Source organism: Zosterops lateralis (assembly GCF_965231275.1).
Source record: "Zosterops lateralis genome assembly, chromosome: Z".
Classification (NCBI taxonomy): Eukaryota; Metazoa; Chordata; class Aves; order Passeriformes; family Zosteropidae; genus Zosterops; species Zosterops lateralis.
In genome coordinates this window covers 17,631,084-17,649,880 of record NC_139800.1, presented here as the reverse complement: position 1 = coordinate 17,649,880, position 18,797 = coordinate 17,631,084, and the positions used below count along the sequence as shown (strand labels likewise).

Below are 18,797 nucleotides of genomic sequence, written 5' to 3'. Positions count from 1 at the left end.
GAGCCCCGGTGTCTGCAGGTGAGTGGTGCCGGTGTCTGCAGGTGGGTGAGTGGTGCCGGCGTCTCCCCGTCACGGCAGCCCGCCCGCCCTGTCTGAGGGGAGCTGTGCCGGCCCTTCTGACGGGCGCCCACCGCGCCGCCCGGCGCTTGTTTTGAAGCACGCGGTGGAGTTTTTGAGTTTCAGTATTGCTGATGCCCTCTCTACCCTTTGCCCGCCCGTTCTCCCGTGTTTTGCAGGCAGCCCTCGGTTCGGGGTTGCGGGAGAGCTGGAGCGACGCCTCGCACCGCATCCCCGTCCTCGGACACCGCCGGCGTTACCGCGTTACCGCATTCCGATGGATTTAAGGCGCTTTTTGACCGTCTGGTCTCCTCTGCTTTCGGGATGCCGCTGCTTAGCTACAGCATAAGAGCTGCTGATTTGACTTGAGCAAAAATGACCCGGCTGGGCTGCCTCGTGGGATGAGGATGCTGCACCTGCCAGAGGTGATGAGGGTTTGGTTTTAACATCTTCTGGCCCACTGCTTCCAGGAGATGATGACTTGCTCAGAAAGGCGAGCCCAGACCTTTAAATCTGACATCACACAGGGAAAAGTTGTTTTGCTCCTGCTCTCTTTTAAGCAGCTGAAACCCATTGGTTGATCTCAGGGCCGTTCATGTAAACAAGAAAACATGAATTCCAGTGTGGTTTCTGAATTTTTTGGAGTTTGACTCTTTTTTTGCCATAACCTTTTTGCTGGTCCTTTTATCTAAATTTTGCATGCCTGGACCAAACTCCAGCAGAGCAAGCCAGATAGATCCTAACAGAGATGCGAGTAGATAATGCCTGAAAAAATGTTTTTTGACAATTGCTGACATTTCTGATGGGGCAGGAGTAGTTTAACCAAGTTCAATAATTGCTTTATAGTTTTAGATCCCATTTCCCCCCTATTTCAACTGCTTTTGTGACTGGATTCTTGTCTTTGTGGGACTATGAAGTGCATATTTTTCTATTTTGGCAGAGCTTTTTAGAAAAGCAACAGCATGCATCAAAGAGCTTTCTGTTTATCAAAACACAGGAGAAAAAACTCCCCCTCAATTATAGAAATTACTTTGTTTCTTTCTTGTGCAGCCTTTTAAACATGTTGCTCAGCCATTAAATTACAAAGGCTTTATTAGGAGCTTTCAGTGTCTTACATACAGATGTATTTGGTGTACTAAGTGTAATTGAAGCCACCTTTAAAATTGCTTAGGAGGAAAAAGCAGGTACAAGGACTAAAGGAAAGAATGATCCACGTTAGAATGTGGTATCTCAGATATTTGTTTTCTTTTTAGCGTTCAAGATTGTTGACAATCAAATTCTCAATTTTCTATACAAAATGTGATGTTTGTTTTTAGAAGGGATCTATTTAGTTGGGATGTTTTAGCATATACTACTTTACCAACACTCCATAGGCTCCTGATGGCTCTGCACTTCTCCGTTTCAAGAAAACTGCCTCAGTTGGATGTCAGCTCTACACTGTTGGTTTTGCAAGGGATCTATTGGGAATTGCAGAAACCAGGAGAGCAGAAGCACTCTGTGTTGTAGTCTTCATACAGATCATTGACTTAGGGCCTTCCAGTTCCTTTTGACAGTTACCTAGTTATCTCTTTATTTAGGAGACAAAAAAAACTGCATCAGAAGGATTAGTTAGCCTGCCTGTGCTCTGCTTACTTTCTAGGGGTGCCTCTTCGTAGGCTGTGGATAGAGTTTATTAGATTTTGGCACTAAAATGTCAATTATGTTATCAATCTTGTGTTGTATGGTAGAAACTTGAACTGTGATTCTGATCATCAGTTTGTTTATGAAGTAGAGGGAATGACAACATAGCATGAACAGTGTTATGTATCATTACTTGATTTGCTCATTGACAGTCTTCTTCCATATCTGGTTTAGAAACCTTGTTCATGGTGTTTATGAACTGGTATCCATATCAAGTACTCTCCATCAAATAGATTAAATATTCTGCAACTGGAAACATTTCTTTTCTCAGCCGGTGTATATGCTCAGGTTCATTTAAGGATTTGGCTTGTGCCTGGCAGCTGTTTTAAATAAGCAAAGCAAAAGGCACCAACAAAACAAAGTTCTATTAACTATGATTTGAAATATGTGCCTTAAGGAAGATTGCTACAAAACAGATTAACTCTGCAGTCAGCTTTGACTGGATGTTCATAGCAGGGGCTTCCTTTCCTTACACACACAGGTGTTCCAGGTGCTGCAACTGTATGTGCACTTTATAGCTCCAACTCCAGTCAATTGAATTTTGATGCTTTAGTGACTTTGAAGTGGGGTTTGATGAAATGTTAATCTTTGGTGTGTTTACTAGGTAAATAATGAGAATTTATTTTTAATTTCTTCTATGGCATCACAAAAACGTTGGCTTGGACAGGACTTCGGGGATTGTGTAAGCCAGCCTTTAGCTCTGAAGGAGAAATAGTCTACCTGGAGAAATTTATTTAGAATATTCACAGACCACCTACTTAAGGAAATTTCTTTTTCTCAAAGGTAATTTGCTCCTATGCTGTCTCCACTTCTTTAAAGAGGACTGACTCCTCTTTGATTGTGTTTAATCTGAACAATTCCTGTTGCTGCTGAATATTATTTCAGTTGCTGTCAGGTCTCCAAAATAATTCTGTTCTATTTAAGTATCTATCAGTGCTGATTAATTTCAAGTTAGGCAGGGAAGTCCTGAATCCCTCTGTATTTGTTTTGTCACATCCCAGATTACATTTTTCCAACAGGACAATCGTAAGTAGACTATGAAGTTATGATTTAAAAAAAAGCCAACGACTAGTGTTTTAGCCCGGAGGCTGATAAAACCAAGCAAGTCTGCTTTATTTCCCCCAGAGAATTTTGGTTTTTATAAGAGGAAAGAATGTATGCTAAAAATGAAAGATTTATTACTCAGCTAACTTCTGTAGTTCTGACAGATCATTTTGTGCCAAACTGACTTCAACTTGCTACTCAGTATCTCCCCTTTTCTGGTTACCTGTCTTCATTGCCTTTGTCGATCTATTTTCACTTTTGGCAAGGATGTTGTTAACATTATCATCATTTTGCTGTTGTTGCTTTTCTTTTTTTCTAAATTAAATTGGTAATGTATTTTGTAAAACTCTAGCCAGGACACAGATGTATGAATTACGATTTTATAAAAGTATTTAATTATTGATAATACATTATAAGTGCTTGACATTAATTGGTGGTAATTATTATGTGTGATTAATTTGTTAGTCACAGGCAGATGTTTCTGAATAAAGAGGATTTAATTCAAAATATTACTCATATAATAAGGACCCTATTTTTTTTTTTCCAACTAGTGTTTAATTTATTTGGAGTTACTTCGTATTGTCTTTTGTTAGAGAATTCTAGGATTTTTTTCATGAAAACCAGTTTGTTGCCTACAAGTGCATATATTACCACAATTTGTTTATTATGCACTATTAAACTAGATTAGTAGCATACTGAATAGTGAAAACCATTGTCGCTATCCAAAATACGGTTATATTTTGGTAATAATTTATTATATTACATTACCCTTTAGTAGCCTGAGGCTTTTGCATCAATAAGAGTGGTCTAGGCTGTGCTAATCTGTGATCAGATTAGTGAACTGATGGTGTAAATGACTGGAGCTAGATAGTTAGATTAGACATTGGTTTCATGACAATAGTTGAGAATGGTTCTTAAGAGCATTAAAAAAGCCTGGATTTTTTTTCCAAATAGGAAGTAACTTAAACAAATAGTCTAATATATCAATATTCCAGACTACTTTCTCACTGTTTTTAATATTGGATTTAAAAGATTCATAACCAATGGGGCAAATTTTATGTGTCCAACCCCAAAGATATTTACAAAATTAGGAGCCTTGGAGGGCCAGATTTTTATCATGCTGATATAATCAAGTCAGAAGATATGTTGCTGAACCTAACTGACCACCCTTAGGCTGTCTTAGAGCAGAGAGTTGAGTCTTTTGACTTGGAAAGCAGATTTAGTTTCACGTTTTCCCTGGGGGGGGGGGGGGGGGAACAAAAAAAAGGTTTGTAAGACTTGGCTTTGTATCTTAATATATTTTCATACAACGCAGAAAACAACAATCTGCTGAAGGAGTTACCAGAAGTTTCAACATCATCTGCCTTGGAAAAAAATTCTTTTTATATCATTTACTTACCACTCTCTTCTCTCTATTGTCTTGTTTATTCCAAACAATACATAACAAATTATTTTCCCTCTTAGGTGCTAAAAACCCCTTGGAAAATCTAGAACAAAATCAGATTTCCCTAAATTAGTTCTTGAGATAGTCTGATAGTTGCATGTGAATAAGCCTAGCTTCTCAAAAATATTTAGATTGTTCTTACATGGTGATCTTGGTGTTCTATAAATCCTTCTGAGGATATTTGTTTAGTAGCAGGAAAGACTGCAGAAGCTTATGCATTAGGCAAGACAACACTCACCTGGTAATTGTGGGGGCCTTCATGTGGAGTATTTGAGCTCACCAGGAGAAGTTTGGGCACACTGCAGCAAGGTTACTTGTTGGAGTCCTGGGTTGCAATGCTGCATGCAGGACTGTTCTACAGTGTTCCTGTGGCCTTTAGAAACGTATTTTTAAAAAAGTTTTTATCCTTCAGAGGAATTCAGAGCTTCTCAAAACTGTTGAATCTAATTAAACTTATTAGACTAAAGAGTATGCAGCTCTTAAATCAGCAGTTTTCTGCTAGAAATAAATTCTGTGGTGAATTCCTGACCCTTCTGAAATCTGTAAATGTTCTGTTCTTAGCTCCAGTGGGTACAGGTCATTTTGGTTATCTCCCATTAAGCAGTTGCAACCTCTGTTATGGAAGTAGTGATAGAAGACTATCAGTACTCTGCACAGCTTCAGACATGTAAAATGTACAAGTTTTACGTTAAAGATAGCTGTATCCATTGTCCTGTTCCTGTTGTTTGTACTCCTTGTACCTTCTGTGCCTGAGAGCTTTAACCACACTGCAGCCTGATGTTTAGCTCTCCCTCCTGCGTGGGGGAATTTGCTGGTGATTCATGTCTTCTGAGATCTAATGTACAATCAGTCCTTCAGAACTGGGCTGTGCAAGTCAAGGAGTTTCATCCTGGCACAGCATGAGTGTTAAAGCTGTAAATGGAATGCAAGATAGAGCTCTGTGGTTCTTGAGATGACAGTCCATCTGGGAATGGAACTTGCTAAGACTTGATACGTGTGTTTCAGCTCCAGTCTAACTAAAGCTCTCCATACATAGTGTCCTGGGTGCTGACAGAGGAATCTGCTGGATTCATTAGTCAGGCTGTAGGTGGAGCAGAAATCACAAGGTATTTTGCACCTTTAATACTCTTTTCCCCTTGTTAGGGTCGATATCTTCTTAATTGTACAGGAAGAAAGCCAAAATATATTAGGACAAACTTCTACCTCAATATTTATTTGAAATCAGTGGATAAAAGACATTAAAGATATTGTGGGATCTATTTATTTAGATTCAACTGAACTTTTTGGCTATAGTGCTACTTTGCTATAACTAGGTCCTAAAATCAAGAAGTTTACTATTTTTCATTCCTTATCTTTCTTTGTGTGTTCTTCCTGAATTTCTCCTAAGCTTCCTGGAGTCTATGCGATTGGGTTTTTATTTATTCATTCTTAAATATAGTAATGTTATCTGGACTATTGTTTGGCATGCTGCATTTCTCCTGAAAGAAACAAATAAATAAAAATGTTTTCTTTACTACTAAGTCTTATGCAGGAAAAGGTGGATGATGATGAATCACTTAATGATTCTGGCACTACTGATCCCCCTGAGGACGTGCTACACTCCATACTCACAGCAAGGTAAATGTCTGAATGTTTTTTTGTTTGGAAGCAATCTACAGCAACTGAAGCTTTCAACTTCCTGATTTGTAAGTCTCTGATTAGGCAACATGTCACAGATTTAAACAAATTGTTCTCTTTGGTAAGGTGATGGAGCAACTTTCATTATTACCTTTTGTGACCCCATTATGCAAAATTACTCAAAATTGCCTGTTGAATCAACAACTTAGATTGGTGTGAAGCCAAAGTATATTTATTTGTTTGCTCCTCCTCTTTCTCCTGTGATCTGTAGCGTCATCTTCAAGTAATTTATTTCCTTTTTGACAACTTTTATGATTTTTTTCTTCTTTCCTTTCTCTTTTTGTCTCATTCTGAAAGCTTTAGCATTTCCATTGGCTCTTTTCTGATTGGGCCACAAGATTCCAGGACCAGATTTTTATTTTTTACACTTCATATATTTATCCAATACAAGTACAAAAAGCAAAAATACATATTTGAAGGGGAAAAAGTTGAATATAGTGATAACTTTTCAGAAGGCGGTGTATTTTAAGGTAAAAATATCTCTTGTGTACTTGCTGCTAGCAATAGCATTTGGGTATGTCTCCATCAAAAGAAAAAAGAAAAATTTTAATTGAGCTGTCTGTGACCACAACTAAGAAGGTAGACCTTACCAGGCTCTAGTCTGCATTATGGAAATTTTATTGCCTTTTTTTAAGTTGGTGAAGAAGAAAGAGAGATGTGTATGTTTTATAAAATATATTTATTATCATACAGAAGGGGTAATATATCTCTCTCAGACATTTTGTCTCTCTTCAGCCTTGAAATTCATGTGTTCACACACCACTCACCCAAGCCTCAATTTTGAGTCTTATTACTAGGGCTCCTGGAATGGCAAAACTTTGTAATGCAGGCAAGTCCAAACTGTTACTTCATTACAATAACTTGGTCGCTTGTTTTCACATGCAATTTTTCAGGAATAAAATTATTCTCTGTTGTTAATCATAACTGTGCGCATAGTCTCGAGTTAGCTTGCAAGTTAAAACAAGTCTTAAATTGCCTTGATTATTTAATTTTGCTAGGAGAAAGTGTTGTAACTGTGAATGCTGTAAATACTTCCGTGTTAAAATTATTCTACAAAATTCTTTAATACCTGCATTGTAACTTGGTGGTCATCAAAATTTTGGATATATCCTTAACTATATTATTTCTTCTATTTTTTAGTACTATGTATAAGCTCCAGCTGATGATCTAGACTGTCTTATGCCAGACTCTGTGGAAAAAAAAATAGTGTGGGGTGTGAAGCGATATGTCATCTAGCTGAAGAGAGGGACACCTGTACAGATGGAAAATACTCAGGAACTAATTACACCTTTGCAGGTTTTTTTATCAAGCTAATTAAGTGTTGCAGGTGGAAGTATTCTTTATGGTGAGAAAAGGGATATTTTCATTTGCACAAAAAGAAACAGATGCAGAGAGGAGATGCAGGCTCATCATCCATGCAATAGGCATAATAGTGACACTTGCAACTAGAATTTGCTAGAAAAAGAGCAGAAAGAGGATAGGGAAATTCAGAAGATATGTAGAAGTTTCTTTTAATGGTGCACCCTGAAAAAGAAAGAGGTTTCTGCCAGCTGGCTCGCTTTTCTTTCAGGTGTATTTATTTCCTTTCCCTGGGCTCTTACTTTGTGCCATTGAATTTCATTGAGAGACTAGCAGGGTCCTTTCCTTCTCCCAGTTCCTCTCTTCCTCTGTTGCTTCAGCTGTGCAGACAGAAAAAACAGTAATGCCAAGGCCCAGAGTTCTAGATCAGCTTGTGAATGTGAAATGAAATCCCCCGAGAGATATGGTGCTCGATGCTTCAGGTAAACAAACCATGAACATACAAGTAAGACTGATGAGAAAATGAGCAGCTAAGATTATGTACTGGAGACAAACAACATTAGAGTCAATGCTTTAGCAAAAGTGGATTTTAACAGTGTTTATCTTGTTTTGATGGTGAAAGTCTGTAAAACGTGGGGAAATGAAGTGTGTTTTATCCTATCTTCTCAAAATAAAGTGATACTACACTTCCACAGTTAATTTTATGAATCACTGTGTTGTTTTGGTTGTTATGGCTCCTTGCCCAGTCAGTTGTTGGCAGTAAAGCTAATAATACTTCTTTTTTCCAGTAAAACCTAAAATTGATGCTCTGTCATCATTCAGTGAAATTTATCCCCAAGCCTTACTCCTTGTTTATTCAGTTTCAGACAGTAGTTGTCATAGGTGCTGGGTTTCCTTTTGGCAGTATAAAACTGATGCCCATTGTTTTTCAAAAGCAGCTGTGAAGCAGCAGATACACTTTTTAAGGACCATGTCATTACCATAGACCAAAAGGAAACTTTATTTCTGCATGTCAGACATTTTGCACTTACCTCACAGAATCACTAAGACTATCAGTTCTGCTTTCACATAATTTACACGTTAATCATTTCCTGCTAATTATATATTAAGACTGCAGTGAGACTTCATAGAAGGTGTGCTGCATGTATTTCTTCCTCTGAAACACTTGAGGATACCGCAGTCCTGTTTCTGAGCCCATGTGTTTGAGAAGTGAAACTTGATTTCTTCTCCAAACTTATCTGAAGATACCTGTACCAGTTTCCAGTCCTCTGGATAGAAAGCGTATGGTTTTCATTTTGCTCTGACTTCTAGTACCCTTGAAAATGGAATAGGTTAAAAATATCCCAACAGAGTTTTTGGATGATTTGCTAAAAAGAGAATCCTTCTTTTTCCAGCAGCTTTTAATAACTTTGTACTAATGATAAAATGCATTCTTTCCTCCATTTATTCTTTAATTATAGTCTGGACTTACATAAACAACAAAGTTGTGTCTGTATTCTCATAATTAACAAATATGCTTATAAAGTTTCATTTGATTCCTTTGATTTGCCAGAGGTTGTTATAACTGCTGCTTCTCTTGAGCCTTTTGTTCCTTCTCGTAATGTAAAAATCTCTGTGCTGGAAAACTGCTGCACAGAGGTTAGGGTAATTCAGGATAAAATGCAGAATGATTTGGATATGTGATGGCTACCAGAAGCATCTATCAAAATGTAGATTCTCAGTCTAAATCTCCTGAATGCTTGTGTTTCTGATGATGATTCCTTGCCAAAGTCTCAGGCAGTTCAGTGGGCGAAGTTTATCTGGGAGACAGGAGTGGAAGCGGCAGTTTTGTGAGAGGGGGCTGCTGATCCATCGTAGGGGTGGTCAGTTAATCCATTGTGTCCCTGATGACTCTGGCTGTAATGTAGCAGGAATGCACAGAATTAATTTTATTTTATTAAAAGGTGCAGCTGGTTTTGTAACCTTTTTTTTTTTTCCCTGGGTCTTTGTTAGGATAAACATTCTACCTTGTCCTTTCATAGCAAGCAGAAGCACCTTGGAAAGCACTTGTGGTGAAAGAAAAGGCCTAGTTACTTGGATGTTTCAGCTCCTTGGCTTCATTAACAATCAGATCAAATTTAGGGGGTTTATGTTTGTTTGTTTAGTTTTAAGGAAGTAGAAAAATGAAAAATTAGTGAGTGCTGTATTTCATCTCTTCCAACAGTTAGGGGTTTAGGGAGGGGTCACTGAGGAATCATCTAAAAAGAGGAACTACTTACAGGGTTATTTGTAGTTTTTAGCAGAACAATCTTGCAGGAACTTTTCTATCCTGAAAGGACTTCAGTCTGACTTTTAAACTTTACTTTATCATGTTATGGTCTGGAATTAAAACCAGAGCAAGAGAAGGATGCAAGTGCCATTAGAACTAGTGTCTAATTCCAGAGGAAGAATCCGCAGCTGTGACCTAAGCTCTGTGTAGAGCCACTAGGAATGTGCTTAATACTAGACAATCATCTAAGCTAGCTACTGAAGGGAAACCCTTAACATGTTCTGTTCAAATGATGGTTTTGCAATAACTCATTTGGTCTGGATTAAGTCAGTGATCAAAACTGAGCCCAGAGTTTTTGCCCTGATGATATAAAGGCTTGCTGGGGTTTGGGATTTTTTTGGGATTTAGTCCCTCTTAATACATTATGTTGTTCCTCTTCATAAGATCTTCATGAAGGGATGGATCTGTATTCCCATAAAACAGCTAGTAAATTGACAGCATAAAGAAATTTAACAGCATACCAAATATTGTGGTGGGAGCTATTGGATAGATTCAGGAAACTCATTTTAGCCTGCTGATTCCTTAAGAAGAAGAAGAATTATCTTTCCTTTTGTCATCATCAGCATAGCTCCTATCACTTTCATTTTTTTCTTCAGAACCATCTGGTGTGGAACCTACCTCTAACCACTGTTTTTTCAGATCTGCTTTGTAACTTAGATAGTAATATTTTTGTGCCCTTTCTGTGCTCCTAGAATCTGATGTGTTTCCAGTAACATACCTTAACGTTTCCAAGGATTCGGATCTTCAGCGGCTGCTGGTGGAATGGGATGTTGACAGGTCAGCGCATGATGCTGAGCTGGCAATATCTTTTGAGATACAAGTCCGTCGAACTGATGAAGCTACTACTGTGTGGACAGTAGGTGTACTTAGAAAAAGAGTGTGCTAGTCATTTACAATGATGGAACATGTATGGATGTCTCTGCAAAGTCTCTGTCATGATAGTTTTCCTTAACATCTAAACCAGCAACATTGTCTGAAGAGGAGATCACCTAAATAATCCTAGCCTTAGTCTGTTCTGGGTGGTTTTCTGTTTGTGACTTCTGTTTGTGACTTTTGTTTGTGACTTTTCTGGGAACAGTCTCCAAAGAAAATTTAAAACTTAGTGTCTTGGGTTCATTGGAGGGAGGGAGTTTACATTCTCCATTCTAAGGGAAGCCCCAGCTTTCCCTGGCACACACCTGTCTTTCCAAACCAAGACACTTAGTAAAACTGGAAAACTGCACTAGCTCATTTAGAGTTGCTATTTGTCAGAAAATACATAAAACAGACAGGAGCTTATTCTTCTGAAATCAGTGATCAATAAAAAAAGATAGGTATTATTAAAAATCACAGCTTACTTTGATCACCCTAGTTTGGTGGTCTTTTGTCTCTGAGTTTGAAGAGCCACATCTTCACTGGAAACAAGCTTTATCTAATTCTGAAGATTTTTGTCACTTTGATACGCTGGATAGCATTTTTAGGCCAGTGAGTAGATCTGACCTTGAAGTCAGTAACTGGGGCCATATAGCTACAAACAATTACATTTTAGGTTTTTTGAAGTGCCCTTCAACAAATTCTTATTAATTTCTTGGAAGGAAGTAAAAGTGCTTCAAATCCAGGAATGTAGTCTGTTCTGTTATTTATAATAAATATGACGGGTTACTTTGGATGTCACTGCCATACAGGAATATATTTGCTTCTGTGTTTTTTTGAAGTATGGGTACCAATAAAGAAACTCCGTGAGTCTGCTCATACCAAAGCATGGACAGCCCATGTAACTTCTAGAGCAGCAGCCACATTCCTTTGGGCTATAACTGAGAAATTAAATTTTGAACTGATGGCAGAGTTTTTCTCAGAGCAGTGATAATATGAAAGTGCAGGTGTTGCTGATGGAAAGCAGTACTGTAGAGAAGTTCTCTACTGGTCAGTGTCAGTCAGGGCTTTCGTACAAAAGCATATGAGCAGCACAGATCTGTATGCTGAGAATCTGGAGTGGTTGCTATAAGAAGTACTAAAATATGTGGAATTATAGAATCTCACAGGTTGAAAAAATTCTTTGAGATCATTGAGTCCAGCTGTTAAACCCAGCACTACCAAGTCCACACTAAACCACCTCTCTAAATGCTGAATCAGCACATCTTTTAAATCACTCCAGGAATGGTGACTCCACCTCAGGAATATGTAACCCAGAGCATTAGGATGCACTTGTAGGCAGCAGTTTATGCAACAGCAGACACAAATAACCTACTGAAAGTCTCTGAGAGCAAATCCATGTCTAGAGAAGCAGGATCTCTCTCTCAAATATGTCAGCACATCAGTCACTACAACCGCTGGTAGCACAGATCTAGCTGATCAGCTGACTAGTTACTTAGTGTGAGATCACAAGTAGCTAGTGAAGTTTCAGCCATTCATTTTCAAGAGCATTTGTCTCCTTTGAACTTTATCACTGCTTTTGGTTGTATTTCCAAATCTTCATGTTGCTATGTTTTCAATACTTTGTCTTACTGCTCTTTGTAGGAGTTTCATAATGTCACACTTGGTAAACTGGGAAAGCCTCTTCATTGGACATGGGATTCAGACATACCTTTGGAGTGTATGTCACATGCTGTGAGAATCAGGAGCAAGGCAGAAGCATCAAAAATCTGGAGTCGGTGGAGTTTATGGGAGACTGTCCCAGGTAAGCAAAACAAAACAATATTGGGGTTTCTTTCAAGTATAAAGCTAGTTTGTAATTCACTAGTGAAGATAACCATGGAGGACAATTCAGGATGGCATCACATCAAGAATCCATTTGCTCTAAGCACTAACCAGTTCCTTATATTTTGCTGGCAATAATAGCAGTGCTTCAGCTATTGCTGTAATTTGCAGACTATATTCCTAAGCTAGTAGACTGAAAGTTTTAGAGCTTTTTTTTTTTACTCACACTTTAAAAAAATGTAGTAGATGGACTGTCATGGGATCTTGGATAGGGATATCCCTGGCCCAGACTCAGGGAAAGGAGGGAAAGCACATAGCTAGGGGCTATGTTATCTGATAAATGTGTTGCTTTTGTCAAGTATTCATAGCTTGAATTAGTATTACAGAAGGAGAGAGAAAGGAGCAAGTATCTTATTTCACTTGGAATGAATGTCTTGTGAATTATATGAGAATAAACAGGGAGAGAACCAATAATGTAATTAATGACATCACAAAATTTATCTTTTTTTATCTTTTTTTTAAATTTTTTTTATTTATTACCATGTCTTACTAGAGTAGTTTGGTTTTCAGAGAATCTTATTTAAACAAAATATGTAACTACTTTAGAAAGTATGACTGTAGTGATTTTATAATGAAACACTTGTTTGTAACAGCACAAGGGCTTTTAGATATTGGAGACATCATGTGTATAAAAGAGGCATCACAGGCGATTGGATTGTGACAGTCTTCTCCCTCTTCTTGTATAATGGGCAGTAGTCTTGCAAATAGTGCAAGACTCTTTTTTGTCCCACAGTCCCCTCAAACTTGGAGAATTATTTTTTTTTCAGTTGCAAGTGGATGAGGCTCAAAAAAATGATTTCTTGGTCACCAACTGATACCACATTACAGACATAATTTAGAGCTCTCTGAAAGACCGTAACTCTAGATGTCATCAGGTTTTTTGGATCAGATTCTTGAGAGTAGATTTTACCTCTTGCAGTATGTGTAAAAAACTGTGAGTCACTTAAATTCCACAAACTCTTCCATCCAGTAAACAGTCCAACATGGAAAGCTATGGGAGTCTCATCCCAAGTTGTTTATCTCTTCATTGATCTGGTTCTGTCAATGTTGACTCCTCTTAGCTGAGCTCTGCATGAACACCAGACCATGATGTTTTTGTAGCCCCCTCCTCCAAGTCTTCAAGAGCAAACATTTTGGATATAAGCAACAGACTGTTCATAGGAGCAGGAGGTGGTGTTCCTTTGTAAAGGCAGTTCTTGGCAGAACACTTCTGTTTTCTCTGAGTGAAAGGCAGTAAAACGTATTTAGTCTCTTAGATAGTTTGTTGGACTACATTACATATTTATGAGTTTAAGAGAAAGGTATTACGACATGTGAAGTTCACCTCTGTATTGGGAAGAATACTAAATAAAATCTATGAATAGATAATATAACATTAGCAGTTTCTTTTATAAATGCTGAGTTTTGTGTTCTGGCTGAAGGCTGCTGCCCTGAGGAGGTTTTGAAATTTTTTTTTTTTTTTTTTTTTTTTTTTTTTAATTTGCAGGCCTGGACACTTCAAATAGAAGTGGGCCACAGATCTTTCCAAAAGAAAAATTTTTAGCAGAAGGCTCTGCTATCACTCTTTGCTGCATAGGAGGGAAAGGTCAAGCCATTAAGGAATTCTCTGTATACCCAACTGTTGATGTTTTCAAGCACACAAACAGTAAAGTCAGACTTCTCACTGTGGAAAATCTGTCACATGACAAAGGGTCTAACATTCATGCCTACTGTTATGATGAAGATGAACAGTTACATCAAGCAGCTTTCTTTGTGGGCAGTAAGTGAACACCTTGTTACAGTTTTATTGTCCTCTTGTTAATAACTCAAGAATGACTGTAGGAAAAATGGATGGGGAAAAAAGGCTTTCTGTAAGTTGTCACGGTCTTGTCACGTCTGGCTGAACTCTGACTTGAGATCTGTAAACTTATATAGAGAAAGTAGGAAAGAATAGCATTAAATTAATTGACCCTATGACAAGTGAATATACCTGCCCATTTAAGAGTTCAGCTTCATTGTCTGTGTGCACCTGGTAAAAAGTAAAAATTCAGCACAGTCTCCTTTTCAAAGGCTAATGGCAATTTTAAAGCTAGAAAAGAATACAGATTGAATAAATGAATGGATGAGTGTGAAAAAAAAAAAAAAAGATAATAGAGCATAAAAGTGTTTGCTTTTGACTCATGGTATTATCCTGACTATATCTGCAGAGTGGTCATTGAAAAAGTGTAATTTAGTAATAAGATCTATAGTAAACCAGACTTCATGCTTATTATTATGGTTTATGCTTATTATTTCTAGCTTGTTAATGTATTAAAAAGGTTGATGAGTTTTGCCTTGACTGCCATGATGTTGTGTGTTTTTTTGTTATTTTGTCTGACAAGAACCACCTGATACTCCCGGAGATTTTTCCTGCCAAACTCAAGACATGAAAAGAGTAACATGTACTTGGAAAGAAGGAGAGACCTATCTCTATGGAGAGAATTTACCACGATACACCTTGTCTGAAACGTAAGTCTCATTGTTATATTAACCCTGATTTGTGCCCTACCAAACAGTTCCTTCTTTCCATTAGAATCTGTGGAAATGCTTTTTGTCTGTGCAATTAGCCACTTGCCTTTTTCCATCTCTCTGATGACTTACTTAACAAAGCTTGAGCAGTGCAGAACTGCTCTGAATTAGGCTAGCTATAATAAAGTTGACAATCCTTTAGATCAAGTTCTGCCTGATAAAGCTTATTCTAACCATTCTTTTGAGTTAATATGTTTGGATATTGTTCAGTAGGTATGAAGATATCCTGAAATCAGGATGCAGATAAGTTAAAAGTATAACATAATTATTGGGTACCACACACAGTAGATAACTCGGATCTGATCAACTGGTAGGCTGAGATCATGTGCGTTCATCATCCATTGACACTAATGCTGACTCAAAGTTAGCACTCTGTCTGGTTAACCTCCCTAGTTATTTTCCTTTAGGATTTTAGTGCTTTACATGCTGATGTTTTCCTTCTTGAGTCCTTGCACTACTGACAATCCTATCTCAAATGTCCTTCTTATTTCTGTAGTCCCAGCTGGCTTCTTTACTTCAAAAAAAAAAGAAAAAAATCCAAAACTGCAGGCTTTCTCATAGGTCTTTCTTAGCTCTGAGTTTAGACTTCATAGCTGTGGCATATCAGACATGGCCCTTATATGAGGAGAGGGGCTTTACAGCAAGGCCTGCAGAGAAGGGGAAACTCATAAAACAGGGCAGATACTTCATAATCAAAACAAAGTTTCACCAAAAGGTCTCAGCAGAAAACAGGCCAGCATTGCACATACCTTCCTGGACTCTGCATCATTCACTTCTGTTAAGATACTGTAATGGTGATTTAAAGATGGAAGGTTAGAAGATGCACTTCAAGATGCAGTTGAAATTACAACTTCATTTAAAAGCTTAATGGTAAACATGTAAATTATTTAAGTCTTGGCAAATAAGTCTCTGGTTTAGACTATCCATAGGAAAATTTCTAAAAGCAATATAGCTGTATCCTAAAAACAGAAACCTGGATTTCAAAGGAAACTTTCTTTTAGGAGTATTTGTTTCATCATACTTCAGGCTAAGGGAAAGAAGTGGGCGACTTCTTATGTAAGGCCCTCATCCTTTTTTATGATGCTGTATTCTAGTTGGACATCAGAAACTTCCAAGGTCTGTGTTGATTGTATATTATGGAAAACGTCTTTCTCTCTCTTTGCCCCACCTCCTACCTCTCCCTTTCTTTGATAGGTCATCCCAGAAAAGAGTTCTTTGCGAAGGAAGTTGTTCTAAGCTGTGCTCGTGCTCTTGGGATATAGGCCAGCAGTGGATCTGGAATGTCACAGTGACAGTGGAAAACCCACTGGGAAAGAAAACTGCCACAGATGTTTTTGATGTAAATCACAGAAGTAAGATTTTTTCCTATGTCTTTGTTTAGGGCTTTTTGTTCCTTCTTCTGAGCTTGATACTTCTGTGTCCTAGTTTAAAGTATGGAAGTCCTTGATTTTTATCTTCACACTTTAATTACTTATCTGTCCCTGTGCCATAATAGCCTGCTTTGTCTTCAGTTTCATCTTTGGAAAATTGTATTAACAGTAGTAAACAGCTTTACTCCAAAAGTCAGCTTTGGTTATTGGAATGACCTCTTAATGTTTCAAAATTTGCTGCTTTGCTGAAGCTGGTTAATGGAAGAGAAAGGAAAATGATGCAAGGATATAAAATGGGGAGTTTAAGCTAAATATGTGTAGGTTACTTTGGAATTGGTATGATTTGAGATGTGATACACATGTAAGAGCTATTGCTGGGAAAGAAGTGATGGTGCCAACCCGCTCTTGGTCCTAATATGGGACAGTAACCTGCACTGTGCCACTGTAAGGGAGGAAGAGTAGTTCATTGGTGACAAAAGCCAAGGTATTCTCTGAGCGTATCTAATGGCTAGTCCCGTAAGTTCCTTCCAACTCCTGCCTCAAAACAACTGGGTATTTCTTCAGTCTCCAGCAGTATTTCCAGATCTCCTTGAGTCCTCTTCAGTGTTCTCCAGGTCCTGTGGCTGTTTTACCTGTTTGAAGAAGCAGGAGGCAACATGTGCTTTGTGCAGCTTGGAAGCTGGCAGGACCATAGCCTAGGAGGCTGTTGGTGTAACTGCTGTGTCCTGGCACTGTTTCCTTCCTCACAGGCATTGCTGATAGTTTTGCCAGCCATGCTTTTTTATATGAAGGAACTTTTGTTAAATGTCTGTGTTAGATTTGTCTCAGAGAGGCATGGAAATTCTAAAATTTGATTATCTGGTTGTTTGGAAGTGGAACAAACTGGTCAAGAAAGTGGAGGAGTAAACTGACAGCTTGTAGGGAGACAACATGATGTCATAAACTCAGTTTTCATGGGAAGTCATGCTAGTATAGTTTGTATCAATGTGATAAGTACATTAAAATTTTACTATGGTATTCTTTTTCCACTCCTAGTGATAGTTGCAAGTTAAAGAAATTATGTATAATATGTGTGATGAGTTAAGCTTTTAAATAGTGGTTCCTGTAAAATCTTTCATGTTTTCTCTGAACCTGCAAATATTTACATTAGAATTTTCTTTACTTAAAGGATGACAGTAAGTACAGGAAAATGTAAATCCATTGTTTCCAATTCTGCACATGGTAGTTTGAATCTTCTTTATCAAATAAAAATCTTTTGAGTATGAAAGTCCTCAAATTGTATTTCATGGAGTCGTGTAATTCAATAATGTAATCTGTGAAGTTTTAGGATAAATGGCCAAAGGTATAAGCACCTCACTTGTGTTTTGTGTCCTCACATTGCATTACATTCCTTGCTATTATACTGATAATAGGGGAAAGTTTGAGATTTACTTCACTTGCTGAATACTCTTACACAGCATGCTGTAAAGGATCTCAGAAATCTTTTGGAAGAAGAAGCATTTGCACTGTTTACCAGAGGAGTCAGTGTTAGAGTTGTGAATAAAATTTCTGTCAAAGAGGCCCAATTCTGGGGTGTAGAAATGTGTCAAATGTTACCATGTTACATCAGGAGCTTCTGCCAGATCCTGAATTAGAGAATTTTAATGGTTTGCAGTAAATGTCTCTCTTCCTTTTCTCCATGATGTTTTAAAACATTTCTAAGTCAGCACAAGGGTTTTTTTTTTTAAATCTTGTGTAACATTTGCTTACATATACATTCTGAAATGAAGTTTTAGAATTTATATGTGTTTCTTCTAGATTAGGAGAAAAATCTGTATCTTTTAATTTACTTTTACTACTCAGCTAAAATATCTTAACATACTGTTGCATATATTTTATGCTTTAAGAGCTAACTCTGATTTTCCATTGGCAGTATATCCCCCTGCACCTTTCCAGGTTTGGGAAGATTGCACAGATACAGAAATTACACTATATTGGAATTATGAAAACAATGAAATTGACCTTTTTTGTCAGACCGAAGTGCGCCAACCTGATGGCAAAATAGAACTGGTATGAAACCTGAATTTCCTGAACAAAAAAATAGTGAGGATCTTTCTGATATGATTAAAAAAAATACCCCAGCAATGCAAATACTTTGTAAATCTTGTGAGAATGTTGATGTGCCTGTTTTCTGGATTTGCTTCCCAAGCTCTACACTGATCATGTGGTTAATATGAGCAGCCACTGTTGGCTCTAATTCATGCTCCAAACACTGCCTGTACTCTGGCAGAAGTACATGGTGTGACTGCTCTGACTGTGGAGCTCAGTGCTCTGCGGAATGGGTTCTGAGATTTGTTGAAGTTAGTGAAAACACTGACGGGCCTAATAATTATTAAGTTGTATAATATATAATATATATATATATGTTAGCAACTGGTAATCTTGATTTTGTTTCTATTGCTTATGCTATTTCACACACAACAGAGCAGTGTTGTAGATTTCTTTTGTACCAGTCCAAGCTCTTTCTGTGTGCCATTGGCTGTAGTTGATGGTAGTGAGTCTGGTTTCTAATGATGGAATTCCAGAACAGTTTTCCTTCCCTTCCTCTTCAATCTCCTTGAAGATTATTTGAGTGGATTCCTTATCTTGTTCCACC

General features: G+C 37.8%; 1 protein-coding gene across 1 annotated transcript in view; it reads left to right on the top strand.

Annotated features, from left to right (window-relative positions):
• The first annotated feature begins 323 nt into the window (after positions 1 to 323).
• OSMR (oncostatin M receptor) overlaps positions 324 to 18,797 on the top strand; it is a 31,355-nt gene continuing 12,881 nt past the window's right edge. The window contains 9 exon segments of the mRNA XM_083883477.1: positions 324 to 482; positions 5,747 to 5,765; positions 5,768 to 5,842; positions 10,202 to 10,365; positions 12,006 to 12,165; positions 13,732 to 14,004; positions 14,606 to 14,732; positions 15,987 to 16,144; positions 18,075 to 18,211. Of these exon segments, the coding sequence (XP_083739603.1) occupies positions 459 to 482; positions 5,747 to 5,765; positions 5,768 to 5,842; positions 10,202 to 10,365; positions 12,006 to 12,165; positions 13,732 to 14,004; positions 14,606 to 14,732; positions 15,987 to 16,144; positions 18,075 to 18,211 (1,137 nt within the window). The 5' untranslated portion in view covers positions 324 to 458.